Source organism: Hyperoodon ampullatus, assembly GCF_949752795.1.
Source record: "Hyperoodon ampullatus genome assembly, chromosome: 2".
NCBI lineage: Eukaryota > Metazoa > Chordata > Mammalia > Artiodactyla > Ziphiidae > Hyperoodon > Hyperoodon ampullatus.
This window is the reverse complement of record NC_136915.1, coordinates 168,968,967-168,996,444: the sequence shown is the minus strand read 5'-3', so window position 1 is coordinate 168,996,444 and position 27,478 is coordinate 168,968,967. Positions and strand designations below refer to the sequence as shown.

The 27,478-nt window shown below is 37.3% G+C and overlaps 1 protein-coding gene across 1 annotated transcript; it reads right to left on the bottom strand.

Annotated features, from left to right (window-relative positions):
- Window positions 1-883: 883 nt before the first annotated feature.
- On the bottom strand, window positions 884-27,476 carry VAMP4 (vesicle associated membrane protein 4; the record flags this gene model as incomplete). The annotated part of the gene is made up of 7 exons (XM_079697527.1): window positions 884-985; window positions 3,426-3,477; window positions 6,554-6,633; window positions 8,578-8,678; window positions 16,995-17,045; window positions 20,624-20,670; window positions 27,411-27,476. 7 exons carry the CDS (start codon window positions 27,474-27,476, stop codon window positions 957-959), a joined length of 426 nt encoding a protein of 141 aa, XP_079553653.1. The 3' UTR covers window positions 884-956.
- Between the last annotated feature and the right edge of the window lie 2 nt (window positions 27,477-27,478).

The window sequence follows — 27,478 nt, the reverse complement described above, 5'->3', positions numbered from 1 at the left end:
TAGCTTTATGTTGGTCACTTTCAAATACTCCAATGACACTCTCCAATAATTTTATTATCTCCAGTTTTATGACGCCATACTATGCTTTTCACACTGTTTAAATTTCCCATTTCCATAATCCAAATGCCAAAAAATTACTACACATTCCCTTATACAGTCAAAAATAGGTTTACCAGAATGTTGTTAGTTATAGCTGAAGGCAGCAACATTTACAACATTTAGCTTTTGTTACACCCATAAACATGTGAAAATTGCTTGCAAAGCAATTGTAATATGAGAAGAATCTTGCAAATATCAATGGAATGGTTACAGACGTCTTTCGGCATAATGATTTGGTACTCTACAGAGGCTCCCTGACCACCAGCCTGACCCCCACCTTGATGCAACAAATGCAAGTCCTTATGCCATTAAAATAACAGTATGAAATATCATTATCAGTGTTTAACTATATATACAAATAATGAACTGGCAAGTATCTAGTTTCAAATTAGACCCTTGGAATATGGCAAAATCAAGGCTGGTTATCTTTGCCTTAAACATAATTTTTTTTTTTTTGCGGTACGCGGGCCTCTCACTGTTGTGGCCTCTCCCATTGCAGAGCACAGGCTCCAGACACGCAGGCTCAGCGGCCATGGCTCACGGGCGCAGCCGCTCCGCGGCATGTGGGATCCTCCCGGACCTGGGCACAAACCCGCGTCCCCTGCATCGGCAGGCGGACTCTCAACCACTGCGCCACCAGGGAAGCCCCGCCTTAAACATAATTATTAAAAGCACACTTTGTTGGAAGGGAAGAAGATAATGGGACATTCTCAGTGCTCCAATTTGAAGTGATACTTGCCTCTTAATTTCTTGAAAAAGAAGCTTTGAAAGTTATATACATGGGTTTCATTTAAATTATGCAGCAATCTTTTATTATTATTGTCCCAGGTTTTGTTTAATGAAGATCTGTCATCACATCAAGTATGGTATTTCACAACTATAAGAACTGCAAGAGAAAAAATGAAAAAGAAACATCAAAATCAGATTCAAAATCAGATTCATCAGATTAGCATTTTGATCAAATAGATTAATACATAACCATAGCATAAAGCAGCTATAATACTTAAATATTTAATAACATGGGAAAATATTTACAATATATTTATTAGAAAGTATACATATGATCTTAGTTTTTGAAAAATATGTTTATATATTAATAGGAAAAGACTTAAAGTATATACAATAGTTATATTAATAGTAGCTATCTCTGTATGGTAAGAGAACAGTTGGATTTTATTTTCTTCTTTATGTTATTCAACATTCCATGGGTTGATTCTTGGTACTGGCAGTAGTTATGTTCTATAAAGTCACCAAAAACACTGAATGAGTAAACACTGAACCACTGCTCTGAGGGGAAACACAGGCTTAAATCCCTGCCAGCCTCTGGCTACAACATTTTTGACAACCAATCCATACGTAACCTTGTTTTACATGTTTCTGTGTGAAGACACCTTATCTACTATATACTGTTGGCTTATTAACACTGAACTCCTGGCCAACAGTGCTGTCACTCACGCCTGAACAAAGCTCATCTAACACGTGTATTTCCTCCACAAGACACATCACAGCCTTGCTGCGCTCAGCAACACTAGCCAGCACTGCAGCACCAGTATACTTGAGGGCCTTTTTAAACAGCAAAAGCATCAACAAGACACACAAAAATGTGAGAAACTGTGCACTAACATTCGCTTCTCTGACTGCATCTGCCAATGACTGCAAAAGCATTGGGGTAACTGATCAATGTTAGCTAGTAGGTGAATTCACAAACACAGAATCCACAAATGATGAGGACTGACTTTTTCTTTAGAACAAAATCTTTTTTTCTGTTTAAAAAGAGTATCACCATGGAATTTTTCAAATGGTTATTCTGAGATACTTTCCAAATCTTTATAAAATCCCTATAAACATAGATAAAGAAGCTTTGGAGAAAAGGAGATATTAAAAATGATCTGACCAGGGCTTCCCTGGTGGCGCAGTGGTTGAGAGTCCGCCTGCCGATGCAGGGGACGCGGGTTCATGCCCCCGTCCGGGAAGATCCCACATGCCACAGAGCGGCTTGGCCTGTGAGCCATGGCCGCTGAGCCTGTGCGTGTGGAGCCTGTGCTCCGCAAAGGGAGAGGCCACAACAGTGAGAGGCCCGCGTACCGCAAAAAAAAAAAAAAAAAAAAAAAAAAAAAAAAGATCTGACCAGAGAAAGACAAATATATGATATCACTTATATGTGGAATCTAAACAGTAATACATATGAATCCATATACAAAACAGAAACAGACTCACAGTCATAGAAAACAAACTTCTGGTTATCAAAGAGGAAAGGGGAGGGGGAGGGATAGGTTAGGAATACGGGATTAACAGATACCCGCTACCATACAGAAAATAGATGAGCAACAAGGACCTACTGTACAGCACAGGGAACTGTATTCAGTATCTTGTAATAACCTATAATGGAAAATAATCTGAAATAATATATAACTGAATCACTTTGCTGTATACCTGAAACTAACAGAACAATGTAAATCAACTACACTAAAAATTGTTTTTGAATGATCTGACTTTAAAAAGAATATTAAGGGGAGAAAAAAGGAAGGGCAAGAGTTATGTTTCCATGACTGAAATGAAGCTCAAATCCAAAACAAAAATCATCATCTGGAGAATTTATCTGGATTTTCCTTCAAACACAATATTACGAAATGCAAGCTGCCATACCTAAAAGTTAAAAATAAATAGAAAATGAGTGTTATGGTCCTGATCATAATAGTAGCTATATCTGGCCTCAAACAAATCACTTAGCCCTGCCTTTGCAGGGGTAGGGGTGGAGCGTAGGACAGAGGTTCTCTTTGAGAATCTGATGAAAGATATACTCTCACCATAAAACTGTACATATGCATATTCACATAAAATTTTACGTACAATTTATGTGCATTTTCAGAGAGCTACAGATTCTAGGTTAAGAACTCCTTACTGACCTACTTGAGAATGGACTTGAGGATATGGGGAGGGGGAAGGGTAAGCTGTGACAAAGCGAAAGAGAGGCAAGGACATATATACACTACGAAGCGTAAGGTAGATAGATAGTGGGAAGCAGCCGCAGAGCACAGGGAGATCAGCTTGGTGCTTTGTGACCGCCTGGAGGGGTGGGATGGGGAGGGTGGGAGGGAGGGAGATGCATGAGGGAAGGTATGTGGGAACAGATGTATATGTATAACTGATTCACTTTGTTATAAAGCAGAAACTAATAAAAAAAAAAAAACTCTTTACTGGAGTCAGAAGTCATTACTCAATCCTGACATTACTAGGTCAACTGAATATAAATTAAAAAGGAAATTTAAATGAAAACTTCAAAACAAATGACACCCCCCCAAATTAATAATCCAGTAAATACTTACTGATAATCACTAACAAAACGATAACAGCAACCAAAGCCATGATGGCTTTTATCTACAACACACAAAAAGGCATAAGAAAGATTAATGTCTGACTTGTTAATAAAGACTATCTGTTGTGCTGTTTACCACATTACACTAACTCATCATTGGACAGGCTCATTCCTTGAAAGGTTTACAAATTTTTTCTCAAATCAACTTCTGACTATTTGCATCTTTTTGTAATAATCAGAGTTCCCCAAATTTGAGGGTTTTGGCTTGCCTAGATTTTATTGTTTAAGGCTGCAGAGTAAACAGTAATAATCAAAGCCTTTACGGGCCTCATCTTTTTTGTCTATGATTTCTCACACATTTCTAATCTAAGACCAGGAAAAGAACAATATTTTATCAACTCTGTTCAGAAGTGTCAGGATATTATGAATAAGATTGGCATCCAATACAGATGGTTCAATATATATAGTATAAGGCAGCATTTGTTATAGCACTTATTCTCAAAGTATATTAGAATTCTGTTAGTTTTTGCTCCCCTTACTTTCTTCTTAGCATTTTTATCTTCATTTTGAGGAATATAATTTAGATTTTTTGTGAAGAACCTCATTTAATAAATAACTTGCCTAAGAGCATTCTGTGTGTCAGTTTCACAGTTGAGAGGAGAAACCTTAAGATTAGTCCTTAGCTAGTTAATATTTTAGGTCTACATCACCTCTCTCCATAAAACTGTCACATTCCTCATCTAATCCTAAAATGCATAGATTATAAATTGATTTGATTTTCCTGATGAATTCAAATGAGTCTTGTTTTCACCATTTTCATAGATAATTGATTAAAGATGGTTCATTCAGAAAAAAGATACTCAGTTATTATAAACACATACAACACTGATGAATATCACAAACAGTAACTAGAAGTAGCTAATGAAATGTTTCTAAAATAAAACAAATGGCTGCATTTTAGTGGCGTTACATTCATGACAAGAACAAAGTGACCAAGAGAATATACATGGAAGCTTTCCAATTTGAATACCAGGTGCCTATTAAAATTATTAATTATGATAACCAAAAAATGTAGAAAGTACTTTACACTGTAAAGTACTTTAGTGACCAAGTGATCCAGAGAATATATGGAAGCTTTGCATCTTTTTTTTAAGCTGAAAACATTTCTAAAGTAATTTGGAATTTTACAATAGCTTTTCAACTTTACCAAAAATATATCTTAATTTGCCCTGTTAATTTGTGCTAGCCTTAACATTTAGAAGATTTAAATGGAAATATCAATACCAATTTTAAAACACCTAAATAAACGGAGTTTCTAACACTGGCCAGGAAACGTTTACAACCAAAAATGGCAGTAATGTATTCATGCACGTCCAAAGCTCTCTTCTTCCAAACAACATAGACAAAAATCTGCTTCTCATTAAACACATAAGAGCCTCAGAGCCCCATAAGATACTTAAGAGAGGTGTCACTGATTCTGTCTCCCCACCCATTGGATAATTCTGTTCACTTACTTATTTTTAAAGTCAGGTTTATGAAAATATACTTTACATACAATAAAATTCACCCTCTTAAAGTTCATTTTGACGCGTTTTGACATACATACAGTTGTCAACCATCACCTTCATAGTCGAACATAAGACATTTTCATCACTCAGAAAGTTCCCACATGCCCTGCTGTAGTCAATCTCCACCCTCCATCCTTAGCCACTGGCAACCTCTGATCTCTTTTCTGTCCCTATATCCCTTTCCTTAGCTCTTCCCAAATAATCATTATGAAGTTAATCCAGAAAATGGTAGTGATATAGAGACTATTTAAAAATATAAATTTAAAATAGAATTCAATTTTTCCCCTTAAAAGCATACTATTCCTTTGATGTGGACCCCGTAAAGTACAAAATGAAACTCTTTAGATATAGCTAAAAAAAAGCTAGGCAAAATGCACATTATCATTTTGTTAATGGCCACATGAATGAGTCATGTGGGGAGAGGAGGTAGCTCACAGACCTTTGTTCTTCCAAACTAGTCTGCAGGATAGAAAATTTCTATAGAAATAGAAAATATATTCATTAAAGAAAAACAGAAAATTTAAATTCTACATAAGAGGAGCAATGAAACTTGTTTCTTTCCCTAAGTTCTATTTCTGAAACTAAGAGGATTCAGCAGGTAAACAGACAGAAATAAGCAAATCCAAGGCAACTCTTGAAAGAAATCCTTAGCATATGTCAACATCGAGTTTTGAAAGTTATTGCTAAACTTGAAAATGAGAGACTAAAACCAATGTGGTATATCCAAGGTTTTCAACAAAGCCAAAAATGATACACAGTATCAGGAGGAAAAAGAAAAGATCTGCTCATATGACATGAAATTTGCTATAAAGTTTTAAGAGAAACATTTTTTCTGTTTGATATATAGTAGCCATACTTGATTTAAGCAGTAAATTCATTTCCATAAAATGTTTTTCAGGAATATATTAGCATATAATGATTCCCATTTTTCTCCTTGTTACAAATTTTTCTTTTATATCTTATTTCTCCTATCCAAGTACTAACCAGGTCTGACCCTGCTCAGCTTCTGAGATCAGGCAGGTTGAGGGTGGTATGGCATAAGACTGTATCTTATTTCTCTGGAATAATGAGTGACAGTGGGATTTTCTTTTTCGCCCCATTTGCCATATGGATTCTGACACATTAAACTGCTTTTATTTTTTTCTCCATCCAACAGAAAATTATATTTTTCTCTGGCTTGCTTTCTGTCTTTTAAATATCTCTATGTAATGCTATAGGTTGCTCCAAAAAGGTCCTAAAAATAAATTACAAGTTAATATTGCTTACAAGATAAATCTAGAGGAAGCTAAATTATTAATAAACTGTGGATTACTCTCTATGAAGAAATCCATGAAAACATCCTTTTAGGCACTGCTTGATTCCTTTAGTTACTTCTGACCCATAAGATATTAATTCAACAAATATTTACTGAGTTCCACCATGTCCCAGGTTCAGAAGATATAATAATAAGCAAGACAGTTGTAGTCCTGTTCCCCACAGAGCTTATCACCTAGAGGCCCTTTTTTCTTCATGTCTTTAAATACCACTGGATATGCTGACGGACCTATCCAATATCTTCCAATTTACTTACTTTGCATCCACGCCACCACATTTGCCTTCGAAGTTGTTTGGATCTGTTGCTAAAAGCAGTTGCATTATCCGATAAGCTTTCTATATCACATAGAGGATGGAGAGAAGGATTAATCGACATAACAGCATTCTTTTATCTAGTCACACAAAGACAAGAAAACACTAATTTCTACTTCTGCAAATCTATTCCCTTTTAAGCATGAAAACATCTTCCCTTTCCTCTACCCACAAACTCTGGCATTCTGTATTCTAAAAAAAAAAAAACCAAAAAGTAAAAAATGGCTGCAGGTCAGTTTGCTCAATCCACTTTTACAATAAGAGTAAGAGAAGTCTCCCCAGGGCCTCAATGCTTTCAAATAAACTTATGAATTCTGGTAGAAATACTCTTTAAAAATTCAAATACTTGGCACAACTATAGAAAAAAAAATTTACAACGGAAAAGGCTAGATTCTTAGAAGATATCAAAAGTGACTGATTTTGAAGCAAAACAATATATTTTTAAAGTGTTTAAATAAGTTTTTTGGTTAAAAAAGTCTGTCAAGGATTAATCAGATATTCATTCAGCCATTCATCATCTAAAAAATATGTGAGTGCCTAATAAGTGCCATGGACTGTTATAAGAACAGAGACTAACATTTGTCAGAAAAGAAATGTTACTAAGTCATCAGAGAAAGCATAAGATAAAAATATTAGATATGTGTGAAATAAGTTTGAAAAGAAGTGATTAGACCTATCCTCCTTGAGATCAGGAGAAATACAAAGCACATCAACATAACAGGACAAAAGAAAAAAATAATCTAACTTCAACAATGAATTTTTAATCTTTCTGTTCTCAACTGATCAATTAAAGAAATAATACAACAATAAGATGATTCAAAGCAAAGGGAGCTACATACAACTCAATAACAAAAAAGCAAACAACCCAATCGAAAACTGGGCAGAAGACTTAAATAGACATTTCTCCAAAGAAGACATACAGATGGCCAACAGGCACATGAAAAGACAGTCAACATCTCTAATGATTAGAGAAATGCAAATCAAAACTACAATGAGGTACCACCTTGTATCAGTCAGAATGGCCATCATTAAAAAGTCTACAAATGACAAATGCTTAAGAGGGTGTGGAGAAAAGGGAATCCTCCTACACTGTTGGTGGGAATGTAAATTGTGCAGCCACTGTGGAAAACAGTACGGAGGTTCCTCAAAAAACTAAAAATAGAGTTGCCATATGATCCTGCAATCCCACTTCCGGGCATATATCTGGAGGAAACTATAATTGAAAAAGATACATGCACCCCAATGTTCACTGCAGCACTATTTCCAATAGCCAAGACATAGAAACAACTTAAATGTTCATCAACAGATGAATGGATAAAGAAGATGTGGTACATATTATAATGGAATACTACTCTGCCAGAAAAAAAGAGTAAAATAATGCCATTTGCAGCAACATGGATGGACCTAGAGATTATTATACTATGTGAAGTCAGAAAGAGAAAGACAAATCTCATAGATATCACTTACATTTGGAATATAAAATATGACACAAATGAACATATCTACGAAACAGAAACACAGACACAGGGAACAGACTTGTGGTTGCCAAGGGCGGGGGGCGGGGGGTGGCGGGGTGGGGGAAAGGATGCATTGGGAGTTTGGGATTAGCAGATGCAAACTATTATACACAGAATGAATAAACAACAAGGTCCTACTGTATAGCACAGGGAATTATATTCAATATCCTGTGATAAACCATAATGGAAAAGAATATGAAACAGAATATATATATGTATAACTGAATCACTTTGTTGTACAGTAGAAATGAACACAACATTGTAAATCAACTATACTTGAATAAATTGTATATAAAAAAAACAAAGTAAAGGGAGCTAAAGTTAAAAACATTAAAACCATAAATGCCATTTTTCCTAAGTCAAGATTCCTAAACTTTGGCTAGAAAAATGGGAGAAGTAAACTATCAAAATACAGATTAATAACATCAAGAATTATATGAAGTATCTGTACCTGATTTGTCCTGTAGTTCATCTAGTCTCTCCCCTCTTTCTATTACCTTTGTAATATTTTCTTGCATGACATCAATGACTTCATCCACCTGATTCTGAACACTAGTTTAAAAGAAAAAGATTAAAAAATAATGCATTCTTTTGAGAATTTTACAGTTTTTGAGACTTTCATTAGACATGATAGAAAACAGCAAGTTCTCAGAATTATTCAACTCTAAAATGTTTAAGTTTAAGGCTTGTAGCAACAGTCCTTCCATTTGTGGGCTTGATTACTCAGGCAATTAAAAGAACATGATACAAATAAAGTAATATTTAACTTATAGTTTATTCTTAACCCTGTTTCTTCAAATTAAATATACTGTCAGAATGCTCAGTAACTACAGAATTGTCAAATAGCTTGACTAAATAATCCGTTTCATTTTCTTTTCAATAGGCCATTGAGGCATCACATAGACACAGCTATAAGCTACTTTTGCTATACATATAGTTCACACACTAAGGCTAACAAAAGAGTTTGCCCAGGTATGTTAGAAGCCTATGAAAAATATTCAGTTTCCAAAATGGAAAGGTACAGTATGCTCTAGGACACTAAGGCTCAGTGGGTATAACTCTTTGCAGCTCATCAATTTCCTCTTAAACAGGGTTTAAAACAATGAGCAACACTTGGGAGGGTTTTGAAGCACCCACGAAGGAGCAAAGAGTAAACATTTTTGGTTGTTCTTCAAAATGAAAATATGATTTTCTTTATATCAGGTGATGAGAGCCTGTTCCAACCAAACTTCAGACTGTTCAATGAAGATTTTTTTTTAATAAATTTATTTATTTATTTATTTATGGCTGCATTGGGTCTTTGTTGCTGCACGTGGGCTTTCTCTAGCTGCGGTGAGCGGGGGCTACTCTTCGTTGTGGTGCGTGGGCTTCTCATTGCGGTGGCTTCTCTTGTTGCAGAGCATGGGCTCTAGGTGCATGGGCTCAGTAGTTGTGGCACACGGGCTCAGTAGTTGTGGCACACGGGCTTAGTTGCTCCAAGGCATGTGGGATCTTCCCGGACCAGGGCTCAAACCCGTGTCCCCTGCATTGGCAGGCAGATTCTTAACCACTGCACCACCAGGGAAGTCCCATGTTCAATGAAGATTTAAACTAAATTAAAAAATTTAATAATTGGACCTCAGCTGCCTACTCTCACTCAGAAGTTACCCCCAGAGTACATAAACATAGAAATGATTAAGTGTCTAGTTTTCCTCTTTTGCTTCAATCATTTGACAAATGTCTAGTTTTCCCCTGTTGCTTCAATCATTTGACAAAATGTTACCTTAAATTAGTTTATGGAATAAGTCATGCCAGAGAAATATTTAAAATGAGAAATAAAATGAACTCACAGTTCTTATAACTCAAAAACTGTTTAAAATATAAAAACTGTTTAAAGTGGATTACTAGCAACTATAAGTAGATATATGTTTTAAATAAATAAGGATATGCAATTGTTCTTTCTAGTCGAGGAAGTGTATCAATTTATCAAATATCACCTAGGAAGCTTTTAAGAAAATTTCACAATACACATCTCCTCACTGCCCCTCTACTCTATAGTGAGTGGGGAGTAAGGCAGGACATGTGTAATTTTGAAAAAGAGTTCTATCCCTTCCCTGTCACGAAGCTATATCTTCAAAAAGTTTGCTTTAAAAACAAAATGAAGGCCCATTTAGACACATATGGTTTTGGAAGAAGCAGCCTCAGATTCAAGTAGAATTACTATGTTTGATGATAGTCACCCCTACTCCCATGTTAAAAGCACCCACTGATTATCCACTCATAGACTTCAGGGTTCATCACAGCTCCCTAGAGTTCTGTGCCTCTCACACAGTATTCCACTAAACGGTATAAAACTGAAGCACAACTAAAGTGGGACATGGAGAATTCCCTTCTGCCCACACAGATCTGAAAGAGCCCCCACGTGTCTAAGAGGTCTTGTTGCAACTCCCAAGCAGACAGCTAAAGATGTAAAATCTTATACAAGAACAATGGCACAAATACTTAAGCAATTTATTCAATAAATAATTAAGAAGAGCTTACTATGTACTGTTCTAGGCACTAGGAAAACAATACTGAACGAAGCAGACAATAATTCCAGCTCTCATGGAACGTATGCTTAAATGTGCAATGAATGCACTTCATTAACCTTCAGAGTTGTTTAACAGTCTGTGTCTAACCCATTACTCTATATTGTTTACAGCATTTAACACTAAGCGAAAGTATTCATTTATTTACATGCTTATTTCCTGTCGCTCCCCACTAGAAGGTAAGTTCAACAAATGCAGAGACCTTGTCTACTTTGTTCACTTTTGTAGCCCCAGTACCTGTAACATTGCTTGGGAAAGAGTATGCACTTAATACTTAACAGCTGAATAAGTGAACAGTTTGGGTATAAGTCCTGCAAAGCACATCCAGCTACTTGAGAAAGAGTTATAAGGTAGATATAAGAATGTAGAGGTCTCCATTTAACTATAATGGAAGCAGAGCTATTGTTTATCAAGGGCCAATCTTGAAATTCCTAGGTAGTTATTTTCCATCATATGCAAGAGATAATAGCCTAAAGTAAGGTGCAACACGGTGGAAATGGACAGAATGTACGGCAGCACCTACACATAATCAGATTATAGCTATTGTGGATATTAATATACCTATACTACATGTGATTTTAAAACAAAACCAAAATAACTGAAGGAATCGTTATGGTCCCAGAATCCCCATAGGCAAAAGAATCCATGGATAATACAGGCAGATTAATTGGAATAGAATTCATAAAATTACAGATTAAGTCTTAGTAGATTATGATAAACCTAGGGGTATTACCTCAACAACATGACACACGTGTAATCTCTATGGCTAATGGAAACCACCCAACATTTTAATTTTTCCTGCCAAGTGATTAATATATTGTTACTTTCTCCTTCACATATTACTAGCCACTGGTATAACCCTCTTAATCCAGCTACTGTATAACTCTCATTCAACCTTAAGATAATGGAAAATCTCATGACTGTGCTTCTATATTTCAAGATATTTTCATGCCCAGAACACAACTTTTATAGAAAAAAAAAAGAAGAAAATCATCTATTTATTTACTTTAATATAAAGGATAATTTTTTAAAAAACAAGTGGAAAGGGACCTCCTGGTGGTCCAGTGGTTAAGACTCCGCGCTCCCAATGCAGGGGGCCCAGGTTCGATCCCTGGTCGGGGAACTAGATCCCGCATGCCACAACTAAGAGCCCGCACGCCACAACTAAGAGCCTGCATGCCACCACCAAAGATCCAGCAAGTTGCAACTAAAGATCCTGCATGCGACAATGAAGATCCCACGTGACGCAACTGAGACCTGGCACAGCCAAATAAATAAATAAATAAATTTTTAAAAAGTGAAAACATATTTCCCCATGATTTTTTATATTTTCATAGCAGTTACAATACTTTGATTTCTATTTGTATTTTATGTTGGTCTTATCCTCACTATTATACTGTAAATGCCTTAAAAACAGAGATTGTCCCACTCATCTGTTTCCCAGGTCATGTGAAATGTGCCTGGTAGAAAATAGGCATTCAACAAATATTTTCTGATCTGAATTAAGTATTTCATTTATTCAAAAATATATATTAAGGAGTTATTATTATGCTATGCATTGAGGATAGTGATGTGAATGTTTTGATCCTCGGCAAGATTACAGTCTAGTGGGGAACACTGGTAGCTAGGATTATATTACCATATGTCAAGTGCCATAATGGAAGGAAGCACATTGGTATCAGTCGTGCAGCCTAGATGAATCCAGCCTGGACCAGAGATGGCATCAAGATCCTGGTGCTGAGTTTTGAGAGGTTAAGAGTGAATTGGGCAGAGTAAAAAAGGTGGTGGATGGTGGGAAAGTTCTAGGCTAAAGGAATAAGAGGAGGGGATATTTCAGGAACCAACGATTACCAGGATATGGGTGATGGAGTTGCGGGGAGAAAAGGGTAGAGAACTTCTAGATTTATAATTTGAGCAACTGAGTAGATGTAGATGATGGTCATTAACTGAAATAGAAAATTAAGGACTCAAAGAAAAAGCAAGTTTTTGAAGGAGGGGGTGGAGATTTATATCATTTCCTGTTAGAGTCATATAGTAGAAAAAAGGATACAAGAGAGAACATACCCAGGAAAATATCAAGACATGTAGAGAAAAGACATTTTAACATTGTTTTAGTAATTTATTTATTTATTTTTGCTGTGTTGGGTCTTTGTTTCTGCGCGAGCGCTTTCTCTAGTTGTGGCAAGCGGGGGTCACTCTTCATCGCGGTGCGTGGGCCTCTCACTATCGCGGCCTCTCGTTGCGGAGCACAGGCTCCAGACACGCAGGCTCAGTAGTTGTGGCTCACGGGCCTAGTTGCTCCGCGGCATGTGGAATCTTCCCAGACCAGGGCTCAAACCCGTGTCCCCTGCATTAGCAGGCAGATTCTCAACCACTGCGCCACCAGGGAAGCCCTTAACATTGTTTTAAATCCTCCTTAGAGTCTGACAGCACATGTGTTCCTGAGATGTCTCTATTCTAATTATCACCACTACAGGGAAGCCGCATGGTGTAGTGTAGAGAGGCCAGGCTCTGGACACAGAGAGATCTGGGTTTGCAATTCAGCATTATCACTTACTATGTATGTGGCTTTGCAAGTCATTTTGCAAGCCTCTTTGAGCCTCATATTTTCTCACCTTTGAAATGAATATGATAATCTTTCCCTTATGAGAATTAGATGTGACAAGTGTGTTTTAAACACTTAGCACGGTTCCTAACACTTAGCATGTGTTTAATGTCAGTGTTCTTCCATTAAGGAAAAAAAAGCTCATGCTCTGCAACACACTCATCTGCTATTTTACAAAGAAAATATTTATTTTCACAGTTAACACCCCCATCTTGTGGCTTCTTAAGGTACTGTTGACAAAAAAAGTTTTAAATATATGCTGTATTTTTGCAAGTATATATATATATGTGTGTATATATATATACACACATATGCATATATACTATATGTAGTATATATGCTGTATTTTTGCAATTATATATATATACATATATAGTATGTATGTACATATATACATATATATATGTATATATATGTATCTGTTCATCATGGAACATTCCTTGGGGGAATTAAGTTAAACTTGTTGGACCAAGGCTACAGATAGGAGATTTCCTACCTGTGGCAGAGAATGTCTACAATTCACTGGAGTGGCATTTATAATGCTACTATTTATTTTAAAAGCAAAGGAAACATTCCAAAGAGAATCATAAATTTTTTATATAGGCATGTGAGTATTTAAAATCTTTCCCAGGGCTTCCCTGGTGGCGCAGTGGTTGAGAGTCCGCCTGCCGATGCAGGGGACACGGGTTCGTGCCCCGGTCCGGGAAGATCCCACATGCCGCGGAACGGCTGGGCCCGTGAGCCATGGCCCCTGAGCCTGCGTGTCCGGAGCCTGTGCTCCGCAATGGGAGAGGCCACAACAGTGAGAGGCCTGCGTACTGCAAAAATAAAAAAATAAAATCTTTCCCAAAAATCTTCCCTGAAAAGTGACATTGGAATACTAAAGAACCCATTAAAAGGACCTACTGTATCAGCACAGGGAACTATATTCAATATCTTGTAACAACCTATAGTGGAAAAGAATCTGAAAAAGAATATATATATATGTATAACTGAATCACTCTGCTGTACACCTGAAATTAAACACTGTAAATCAACTTATACTTCAATTAAAAAAAAAAGTGACATTGGGCATTTTTGTGGGATTAATCTGTTATCAACATGTCAATCAAATGCAGACAAAGCAACAATGTTGCTGATCCACACATCAAAAAAACACCCTGTATGGAAACGTTACACATTAAGTGGTGACAACACACCTTAAAGAAACTCACCAGTGCTCCCAATTTTAGTTACTAAACAAATGCCAGGAATCTGTCCTTGGGCAAGTAGCGTGGCGGGTTGTGCTCCACCATTTGGGGCCACTTTGGGCTCACGCCTGAGTCGTGCCCTGGTTAGGTAAACACTCATGGGGTTGTGCCAAGGGTTAATTTGTGTGTTTTGATGACTGACCACCTTCTGAGTACGTATGATAAGCCTTCAGCTCTAGAGTAAGAGCCATTACACTTCCTCAACAGTGCCTTACTCTTCTAAAATTCTGTGATCACCAATGTTATTATGGTAATTTAATATGCACATATACACATTCACGTGCATGTGTGCTTGGCACTTACTAACACAGACATATCCTGCAATGCCCACTCTGTATAACTGGCACTGGTTTTGGGGTCAGCTGGAAAGTCATACTCAAAAGACTCACTGGGCCACACTCAGTACCAGGCTCACTCTGCAGAAGGATGTCAGACAAGAAATGAAGCACATTGGCAGGGAAAAAACAGGTGTGTCATCAGTGGAGTCGTCTTCTCCTGTGGCAGCTGAGGTATATATGTGGGTGGATAGAGAAGTCACTCTGGCTCAGAGAAGGGCACTGGCTCTGCCACAGCATCCTCGCAACCTTGAATGCCTTGTGATCCTTCCAAAGATGAGGATGAGTGGCTTCTGAGGCCATCTCCCACTCACCTCCCCATCTCCCCTAGGAGACTGTCATGAGACAGTTTCTTATCACCTCCCAGGTTCTGATGACATATAAGGCTTTCTGCAGGATATACCCGCAGACTATAAAACCACTTAGCTGCAGGCTAGAATTGGCTCCTTTGTAATAGGGCATCTCACTATTAATACTGCAGCCACCTGGACCCTTCTATTTTGGTATCATCATTTTTGGTGTTTAGGACAAGAACCCAGGGAGCTGGCACCTTCGGCTACTCTTCCTTTGACAATCTATGTAAGTAATAAACTGTCTGAATCTAAGTGGCTCATTGTATCTCTACTGGCTGAATCAGACACTTGAAGCAGCAGAGACTCTCTCTTCTGCTGGCCTTGAAGAAGCAAGCACTGTGGGTTGTACAGCTGCAAGGAAGTGCATCCTGTCAACAACTACCTGAGCTTAGTCAGGAGCTTCAGATGAGATCAAAGCCCCGGCAACACCTCAATTTCAGCCTTGTGAGACCCTGCAGAGGGCCCACCTAAGTAGTGACTGAACGCCTGAACCATGGAAAATGTGAGATGATGAATGTTTGCTGTTTTAGGTTGCTAGGTTCAGGGTAACTTGTTATACAGCAATAGAAAATGAAAACATCCCATTTAGTAGTCAAATCAATTTGTTGGTACTGTATTACAGAGTCCATGAGCTAGGATCAGGCTCAGTGTGGACCTATTTCTTTACACCAACCACTACCTGACTAAAGCCCAAGTATCTAATCAATAACTTTTTTCTTTTTTAAACTGTGGTTTATTATTTATTTATTCATTCATTCATTCATTCATTCATTTTTGCCACATCGCGCAGCATGCGGGATCTTAGTTCCCCCATCAGGGATCGAACCCGTGCTTCCTGCAGTGGAAGCGTGGAGTCTTAGCCACTGGACCACCAGGAAAGTCCCTCATCAATAACTTGATATCCCATTACAGTACCCTTCCCACTATGTGCCATCTATATCCAGACTTAGGGTAGCAACTACCCCTCCTTAGATCCTGAACCTGGGCCATTCAGTTTATCTTTTATAGCTCGGTAAGTTTCCAGGCCTACTTCACTGCTCCATTCATTCCTTCTCCCTTCTTGCCAGGACTCATATGATTCTAATATTAGATACATTCACTACAGCATTATCCACCATCTACCATCAACAATATATACAGAAAAGCTCTAAACTGAAAATTAATGAGCCATAAAACTTAGATCAATAAATGGATTAGGATAAGTAATAGATATGAACAAATCCTGGAAGTATATAAACAAGATACTGTACTTCAGAAAACTAAATCTATTATATTACTTTTATTATCATGCTGAAAATGGGAATCAAGCTATAGATTTAAAACCAAAATAGACCTTGAGATTATGCTAAAAAAATGAATTTGATATATAATAATTAAATTAATAAAACCAACAACCAGGAATTGCATCTCCTTAGCTATAATTAAGAGGTAACTTTGTGAAAATGAAAAGAATGACTGGGTTTTTACAACCTAGTAGTAATATTAGTCTACATCAAGGCTCAGCAAATTTTTCTGTAAAGGGCCAGCCAGATAATAGAGAGTTTAGATTTTGTGGGCCATAAGGTCTCTGTCACAACTACTCAAATCTGTCACTGTAGTTTGAAAGCAGCCAATAGATACTAGGAATGGCTGTGTTTCAATAAAACTTCACAAAATCAGGTGGCAGCCAGATTTGGCTCATATGCTGTAGTTTGCCAACCCCTGGTCCTTGTAGAAATATGATAATCATTTAAACAAATGAGTGTCTCACAAACTTACTGCTTAATTTTTTCATTTCTAGGTCCAAATCTTGGTCCAGATGGTCCCCTTCTGAAAACAAAACACCAAGTACATATTAATGAGAACATTAAAACAAACCCCAAAACAGAAAACACACACACTTGCTGAATTCTAAACATGGATCATTTATCATAAGGAACCACATATTACTGGTACTGATGGAACCTAATGATATTTAATCATGTCTGTACTTCATTGGTACTTAGTGCAGGCCATCACAGCTTAATTCTTCTGAATGTTATCACTTTTAATATAATTCTTAGTTATACACAGGTAGTTTTAATCATTAAACTCTGAAATACCATAACAACTAAAGTGCCAGTGACTATGAATAACTTTATGATCAATTATAGCACACTAGAAGTCCAACTACCTTGAATTTAGGCTCTAATGAAATGCTGATTTGGGGGGATGGATGTACAGAAAAATCCATTCAAAACACTAAAATTTTTCAAGTATGTTTTTTGATTACTCATCTTAAAACTTAGCAACATAACTAAAGGGAAATTTAAGGGTCTACGAAAATATTAACATTTCTCAAATTATTATCTCTCCATTATAGTTGAGTGTTGTATCATTTAAACCAATCCATTTTAATACTCTGAAAATTAAAATTTTTGGATGTTTTAAGTAATTTTCCATCTTCTGATGATAGAAAATAAGGTGTAAACCATAAAACTCAAAAAAGAATAGGTTCTGTACCAATTAAGCATTAATTTCCCATTTCCCCCTCCTCCCAGCCCTTGGCAACCACCATTCTACTTTGTGTCTCTATGAATTTGATTACTCTAGGTGCCTCAGATAAGAAGAATCATGTAAAATGTATCCTTTTGTGACCAGCTTCTTTCACTTAGCATAATTAATGTCTTCAAGGTTCATCCATGTTGTAGCATGTGTCAGAATTTCCTTCCTTTTTAATACTGAGTACTATGCCATTGTATGTACATACCATATTTTGTTTATCCATCTTTCCACTGACGGACACGGGTTACTTCCACCTTTTGGCAATTATGAATAATCCTGCTATGAACAGGATTATTTTTCATAATAATCAACAGGTGTTAACTTTTTTTTTTTTTTTTTTTTTGCAGTACGCGGGCCTCTCACTGTTGTGGCCTCTCCCGTTGTGGAGCACAGGCTCCGGATGCGCAGGCTCAGCGGCCATGGCTCACGGGCCCAGCCGCTCCGCAGCATGTGGGATCTTCCTGGACCAGGGCACGAACCCATGTCCCCTGCATCGGCAGGCGGACTCTCAACCACTGCGCCACCAGGGAAGCCCGTGTTGATTAATTTTTTAAAAATTATTTCAGAAATTTTATTAGCTTTGTCTCCCTTTCAATACATAGACAGAACCACAGGGTGTGGTAGTGTGCCGGTTTTGTCGTCAGGCCCTTTGGAAGATGTACAGCATTATTTGGGAGTGAACCTTCAGTGTACAGTTAGCCTGAAAAGTTTGTTTCTCACTTACATTCGGGTGATCACTTGTTTAGCCAAAGCATCTGACCTTTTCAATACTGAGTCCTTTGTTGACAGGTAGCTGTTGCTCTAGTCTAAGGCTTCTCACTGTAATTGGCACTATGAGCAATTAGCTTTTTGACTCTGGAAACCTTGTTACCTGCAGGAAATTATCTTCCCACTTCATCTGACTTCACTGCCAAAAATGATACTATTTCCTATTATTGGATCTGATTTCCATCCTGCAGGCTCTTTTTGCCAATTGCTTCATGGCTGTCAATTACTTTTATAAAATGTTTTATACAATGTTTTTTATTTGGAAAAATAAAAGCCTCTATAAAAAACTCCACATTATAGCAAAGTGGGAGGTAAATGTTTCCTCCCAGGCATACCCTTCTGGAGGTATGAGCCTCCAGAGAAAACTCTTGCAACAACATGTCATCCTTCCTGACTTTGCAAATAAAACTGAGGCCCTTTCTAATCAAAACTGCAAAGGACTGACCAGGTTAATTAATTCTGACAGAGCATCAAGGCAATCCAATGGGGAAAAGATCATCTTTCCATCAAATGGTGGCGGAACAGTTGGAGAGCCATATGCTCCCCGGCCCCTGCAAAATGATCCTTCACCCTTAACTCAACCATATATAAAAAAATTAACTTATAATAGATTATAGACCTAAATGTAAAAGTCAAAACAATAAAACTTTTGGAAGAAAACAAAGAAGAAAATCTTAGAACATTTAGGTTTGGCAAAGATTTCTTAAATAAACAAAAACAATGAAAGGAAAAATTTAATAAACTAATTTCATCAAAATCAAAACTCTGCTCTTCAAAAGATACAGTTATGAAAATGAAAAGATTAAATTACAGACTGGGAGTAAATATCTGTAAAACATATACCTGACAAAGAACTTGTATCTTGAATGTATAAAAAACTCACAACTTAATAAGAAGACAAACTTAGAAATGGGCAAAAGATTTTTAACATGTACATCATCAAAGAAGATATAAGGGGCTTCCCTGGTGGTGCAGTGGTTAAGAATCCGCCTGCCAATGCAGGGGACATGGGTTCGTGCCCCGGTCCGGTTCGAGCCCTGGCCTGGGAAGATCCCACATGCCACGGAGCAACTAGGCCTTGAGCCACAACTACTAAGCCTGTGCTCTAGAGCCCACAAGCCATAACTACTGAGCCCGCGTGCCACAACTACTGGATCCTGTGCGCCTAGTCCCCATGCTCCACAAGAGAAGCCACTGAAATAACAAAGAGTAGCCCCCACTCGCCGCAACTAGAGAATGCCTGCGCACAGCAATGAAGACCCAACACAGCCAAAAATAAATAAATTAAACAAACAAACAAATAAATAAAAAGAAGATATAAGGATGGCAAATACACACAAAAGAAGATGTTCAGCATAATTTGTAATTATGGAAATGCAAATTAAAACCGTAATGGTATACTACTATACACCCACAAGAGTGGCTAAAATTAAAAGACTGACCATATGCAGTGCTGATGAGGATCTGGAGCAACTAGAACCCCCATACAGTACTGGTAGGAATATAAAGTGGTACACAACTTTGGGAAACAGCTGTAAACATACACCAGCCATTCCACTCCTGTTTACCCAAGAGAAATGAAAGCATAAGTCTACACAAAACCTGTACATGAGTGTTTATAGCAGCTTTATTTGTAATAGCTAAAAACTAGAAACACCCCAAATATCCATCAATAAGTGAATGGGTGAATGAATTGCAGTATGTTCATATAATGGACCACTGCTCAGAAATAAAAAGAAACCAACTATTGATGCATGCAACAACATGGGTGAATCTCAAAATAATTATGCAAAGTGAATGAAGCCAGTAAAAAAAAGAGGCATACTGTATGACTCTACTTCCAAAAAAAAAATCTAGACAATACAAACTACAGTGATAGAAAGCAGATCAGTGGCTGCCTGGGACTGGGAGAGTGACAGATTACCAAGAGGTATGAGGAAACTTTTGAGGTGATGGCTATGTTCATTATTTGAATTTCATGATGATTTCACAGGTGTACAGTGAATATGTCAAAACTCTTATTGTACACTATATGTATTTTATTGTATGTCAGTTACACCTCAATAAAGCTGTAAAAAGAAAAACAAAAAACTTACAGAAAGAAGTCCTCTTCTTCATCTGAATCATCTTCCAAAAGATTTCTCTGTCAAAAAAAGAAAAAGACTTGAATTTTTAGATTCCAAGGGGCTTACCAACTGTCAGGGGCAGGGTAATGAAACAAGTTCTTTCCTGGTGAAATTTCTTAACTCCAAGCTTCCAGACACAGGCAAGAGTAATTACAGGTGCTTCACTGGAAGCTGAAAGATATGGAACCACACTGCAGACTTTCTAAGGAAATGCTTATAAGCCTGGAATCCTTTGACTGACCACAAGGTAGAGAGGTCACTGAAGCTGGCATGGGAGTGAGGGATGCAGGCCATCAGGGAGGGGCAAGTCCTTCCTCCTCCCCCTGCCTTCCAGTCTCTCTGTATCAGCAGAACCTAAGAAGAAGCTGGGGGCAAAGGAGAAATGTAGCTGCAGAGTCCAACTCTAGCATCAGAGAGAAGAGTATAGAAGGTAGGTTTGGAGCTGAGAGACAAGGCTTTATTAACTGGCACAGTCCACCTAACAGCCACTTGGCCTACGAATAGTCCTCTGCACATATTTGAACTTCCAAACAAAAACAACTTTATACTTTTACCTTATAAGATACAACTGTTTTTCTTAAAATGAGGAATGTCTCACCTGCTCCCCAAAAGGGGAAGATATAAAGTTCCAAAAGGAGGCTGAAGAAGAGCAAAAACCAGACCTTTTCAGCATGCAAGAACTCAAACAGTATACAACTTGTAGGCCGAGTAATGGCTCCCCATAGATGTCGACGTCCTAATCCCCGAAACCTGTGAATGTTTCCTTGAATGGTAAAAGGAACTTTGCAGAAGTTATTAAATCAAGGATCTTGAGGTGGGAAGATCAATATAGTGGGCCCAAAGTCATCACAAGAGTACTTAAAAAAGAGAGAGGCAGAAGAGTGTGTGTGTGTGTGTGTGTGTGTGTGTGTGAGAGAGAGAGAGAGAGAGAGAGAGAGAGAGAGAGAGAGAGAGGGACAGAGGTTGGAAGATGTCACCCTGCTGGATTTAAAGATATAGGAAGGGGCATAAGCAAGGAGGTCAGGCAACCTCTAAAAGTTGGGAAAGGCAAGGAGAGAGCTTCCTCCCTATAGTCTCCAGAAGGAACATGGCCCTGCCAGTGCCTTGATTTTAGCCCAGGAAGATCCATTTTGGACTTCTGGTCACCAGAACTATAATAAATTTGTGTTAAGTTTGTGGTAATTTGTTAAAGCAGCAACAGGAAGCAAATACAACACCCATGTACTTTTTCTGAAGAAACTACTCAAGGAATTACACCAGCTAAAAAGAAAATTAAATCAGAACAAAGATCTTAAGATGGAGATTGATATACCCAGTACATCTAATAAAATGTGTGGTCAAATCTAAATGGAAGGGGCTTCCCTGGTGGCACAGTGGTTGAGAGTCTGCCTGCCGATGCAGGCGACATGGGCTCGTGCCCCGGTCCGGGAAGACCCCACATGCCGCGGAGCGGCTGGGCCCGTGAGCCATGGCCGCTGAGCCTGCGCATCCGGAGCCTGTGCTCCGCAACGGGAGAGGCCACAACAGTGAGAGGCCTGAGTACCGCAAAAAAAAAAAAAAAAAAAAAAAAAAATCATCTAAATAGAAGATGATTGTGAACTATAACTTACAGCTATTGAAAGAGAAAAATGCATAATATAAAGAAAAATTCTAAAAGAATCTAAAACTTTTCTCACAAAACCCAAAAGCAGGAAGTGGAGAGTAAAATGAGAAAGTTAAAAGCAAAGTAACATGCTTATCTTGGTGGGGAGAGGAGTGGAGAAGTGGGAAGAGGCCTAGAATGAAAAAGTAGTGTGGAGGGGCATAGTTTTTGGCATGTTGAGAGAGAACACAAATTTAAACATTATTGTTAACCTATAAAGTTAATTAAAAAGAGAAAGGGAAAGAGAAAGAAAGGGAGGACATTTTTAACTGCCTAGTGGTCCTGGAGGCAGGGAAAAAGTGAGGAAAAATAATCAATCTAGCTAACGAAGTTAGGGAAAATAGGGAAAACATAAGAAATACAATGAATATCCTTATCTCTATATATTATAGTAAATAATACACAGAGTAAGAAAATGAAAAGAGGGTGTGTTCAATATTCATTTAACAACTATGTTTGAGCACCTTCTATGTACTAGGCACTGTTCTAAGTCCCAAGCATCAGCTTTGGACAAGACAGACAAGGTCTGAGCTCTTACAGAAAAACACCTGACGGTGATGAATGTTAGGCAGAGAATTAAAACAGTGATGGGATAAAAAGTGACAGGGTGACTAAATAAGATTAGGCTGTCAAGGAAAATCATTCTTAAAAGGTGAAATTTAGGCTGAGATCCAAACAATAACAAAGAGCCAACCAAAGATCAGGGTGAAGAGCACTCACTGCCAGCAGAGGGACCAGCGAGTGCAGGAAAGTCCAAATATATCAGTTACCTTAATAAATGTGAACGGTGTGAATGCTCCGACTCAAAGTAAAAACTATACATGGTGAGAGTTCAAAAAAACTGCAGCCAATATCTGTTTATAAGAAATTTACCTAAAACAAATGTCAAATAAAGGATGAAAGAAAAAAGAGAGATGAAAGAGATATCAAATTCTAACACAAAGAATGTTAGAGTTAGCAAAAGTAATATAGATTATTTTGGGACAAGCATTAAACAATCAAATAAGATTTTACAATGACAAAATGCACAATCCACCAAGATTTAACAGCAATGAATGTTTATATGTAACAATATAGTTTCAAAATACATAAAGCAAAAGCTGCTCAAATTATAAGAAGAAATGGATACATTCAAAAATCATAGGAATATATGGAATTTAAGAAAAAAAAAATGTCATGAAGAACCTAGGGGTAAAACAGGGATAAAGACACAGACCTACTTGAGAATGGACTTGAGGATATGGGGAGTGGGAAGGGTAAGCTGTGACAAAGCGAAAGAGAGGCATGGACATATATACACTACCAAACGTAAGGTAGATAGATAGTGGGAAGCAGCCGCAGAGCACAGGGAGATCAGCTCGGTGCTTTGTGACCGCCTGGAGGGGTGGGATGGGGAGGGTGGGAGGGAGGGAGATGCATGGGGGAGGGGATGTGGGAACAGATGTATATGTATGACTGATTCACTTTGTTATAAAGCAGAAACTAATAAAAAAATTAAAAATTAAAAAAAAATAAAAATAAAAGCCGGCACTTTAAAAACAACAACAACAAAAAAATCATAGGAAAGCTTTAACATATCCTTCAAAGATGGAGAAACCAGGAAGACAAAAAAATAAATAATCTAGAACTGTGTACTCAGCAAATGTTATTTTCAAATATCCAAGAAATGAATAAGCAATAAAAGAATTTTAATAAATAGCCCAAACTAGAAATTACACAGGTCACATTCTCTGGGCATAATGAAATGGAAATTAAAACAAATAAAAGGAAATTTTAAAACACTCTTCTGTTAAAAATGTTAAAAGGTAAATGTAAACTTAACAAACTATTTAGAAATGAATGACACTGGGAACATTACAAAACAAAATCTGTAGAGTATGGTCACAGCAGTACCTAAAAGAAAATGTGACCTTAAATCCATTTATTTATGAAATTACAAAGACTGAAAATATATAAAATAAGTATTGAACTATTAAGATGAGTAAATTATTCCTAAGTCACAAACAACCCCAGAATCTCTAAAAAAAAAAATTCATGAATTTGATTACATAAAAATTTAAAACATAAAGAACATACAATATCATACACAAGGTTAAATGGCAAGTAACAGGCTGGGAAAGAAATCTGCAACATACTTTCAGACTAAAGGGTCTGGCATCTCTCTTATATAAAGATCGCTGACAAACTAGTAAGAAAAAGACACACTATAGAAAAATCATCAAAGAAGAGAAACAGACAATTCCTAACAAAAAAAGAAATGGCCAATGACCACATGAAAACATGTTCAAAGTCAGTAATATTCAGGAAGATACATTACTTCCTTCAACAAATATTTCTAGCTAATAAGTAACAATCATTATATTTACAATACAGTTTATTTGCCTTAGAGGATGATGATACTGAAGTGTGTTTATTATAGTTGCCCAATGAGAAACACAATGAAAACGAATGTCTTTACACTTATTCACTGAAGAAAAACACAAGAGCTAGGGATACATTATCAAAAAAGGGTAATGAGATACAATGAGATGTCATTTCACACCCACTAGGCAGATAATAAGAAGTGTTGGTGAGGAGAAATTGGTGGTGAGGAGAAATGTGGAGAAATTAGAACTCTCATACACAGCTGGACGGGAATGTAAAAATTGTGCAGCCACTCTGGAAAACAGTTTGGCAATTCTTCAAAAGGTTGAACATAGAGTTACTATAATACCCAGTAATTCTACTCCTAGGTATTTACCCAAGAGAAATGAAAACATATGTAATTAAATGAAATGAAAATAAAAACTTGTATGTGAACATTCATAGCAGTGGTATTCATAATAGCCAAAAAGTATAAATAATCCTAAATGTCTATCAACTGATGAATGAATAAAGAAAGTGTAGTATATTCATATAGTGGAATATTATTCAGCAATAAAAAAGAATGAAGTACTGATATATACTACAACATGGATGAACTTTGAAAACATTATGCTAAGAAGCCATTTACAAAAGACAACATAGTGTATGCTTCCATTTATATAAAATGTCCAGAATAGACGAATCTATAGATTTGTGGTTGCCTAGGGCTGAAGGGATGAGGAGAAAGGGGGATGATTGCTAAAAAGTACAGAGTTTCTTCTTGGAATGATGAAAGTGTCCTAAAATTGATGGTGGTGATGGTTGCATAATTTGGTACTAAATACTAGTTACTAAAATCCACTGAACTGTACACTTTTAATGAGTGAATTGTATGGCATGTTAATTATATCTCAATAAAGCTGTTATCAAAAAAGTGTTATAGGGGGCTTCCCTGGTGGCACAGTGGTTGAGAGTCCACCTGCTGAGGCAGGGGACACAGGTTCGTGCCCCGGACCAGGAAGACCCCACATGCCGCAGAGCGGCTAGGCCTGTGAGCCATGGCCGGGGAGCCTGCGTGTCTGGAGCCTGTGCCCCGCAATGGGAGAGGCCACAACAGTGAGAGGCCCGCGTACCGCAAAAAAAAAAAAGTGTTATAGAAAAGAGGAACAAAATTTTTTAAAGTTTTATAAAAGTAATTTATAAATTCTTAGAACCAATCAGTTACCAAATTTCATGATCTGATAAACATTCAAAAGGAGGACTCGATTTAAACAGCCAATTTTTTTTTTCAATTCTGCTATCTAATATCCTATTTTTACAATAAATTGCGGTAGTATTCAACCAACAATGTAAAAAGAAAGTGCCATAGTTATGGTCTTAGAAGTAGAACTGATTGAAACTGTATATTTTATATTTTTGAGTAAATAAAGCTTATTTTAAAAAGTTTACTAGCGGGCTTCCCTGGTGGCGCAGTGGTTGAGAGTCCGCCTGCCGATGCAGGGGATGCGGGTTCGTGCCCTGGTCTGGGAAGATCCCACATGCCGCGGAGCGGCTGGGTCCGTGCGCCATGGCCGCTGAGCCTGCGCATCCAGGAGCCTGTGCTCCGCAATGGGAGAGGCCACAGCAGTGAGAAGCCCGCGTAACGCAAAAAAAAAAAAAAAAAAAAAAAGTTTACTAGCAGTTAGTCTATTGGTGGATTGTGTCCCCCTTCAAGCAAAACAAAAACAGACACTAAATAAAGACTTAGAATAAAGGGATGACAAATGATTCCTGTACTGTATTTCAAGATACTCCTAAATCATAAGATGTTGGACAGAGGTTCTAAGGTTGTGCAAAAAAGGAGCATGTAAAATGAAGTCAAACAGACTATCTGCTGTTTAAGGGCAGAGACCATGCCCTCTAGTTTTTAGCACAATGCCTAGCACATAGTAGGTAGTCAATAAACATTTGTTGCATGAATCAGAAAATAAAGGACTGGCAAGAAGATAGGAAGTGTGGGAGGGCTTTAGGTTGCTGGATGAAAAAGAATAGCTCTAATTCCTTCCCTCAATAAATACTTATTGATTACTTATTCTAAAAGTAGCCTATCTACAATATTCATATCAATGCTATCTTCCAAAATGCTGCATAATTTCTAGATTTATACAATCCTGCACAGAATGTTCTGAAATAAACTAAAAATTGAACATTATATAAAAGCTGCTCTGGACTCTGTGGCAACTGCAGGACCAGAATCCTTTATCTGCAATTCCAAAATCTAAAAAGTTCTGAAAACCAAGAGATTTTATAAGCTTTGGAGTCAAAACTCATTTGGAGGAAAATCTTACCTGAATTGATGTTAGCTAATTTATATACTTAATTAGAATAATCAGACATTCCACTGAGAAATATTAGTATGTTTGGAGGTGCTGCTCTAGACCCCCAAAAGGCTCTTGTATAATGTGCACTAACTAGCTTTGTAAAATCTGAAAAATTCTGAGGAACTCCAACCACATTTGGCTCCAGAGTACTAAATAAGATATTGTGTATTTGCACAAAATTCCCTTTGAAAGACTAGAAAGAAGCTGGGAACATAATTTGGTCAATAATGGAAATAGAATTTGGTTGAGTTCCAATCTAAGTAACATATATTTTTTAATGTTTACTATGAAGAAAACAAATAGGATTCGAATATAGCCATAAATATTAGATTATTCTAAAATAAATTATTTACAAAGGAAAGAAAAGATATTTTGAATCTTTCTTTTTTAAAGATTAAGATTCTGAACTTACCCTTTCACTTTTCACAGAACCAGTGACATCATCATCATTTAGATGGCGCTTAAACTTGGGAGGCATCT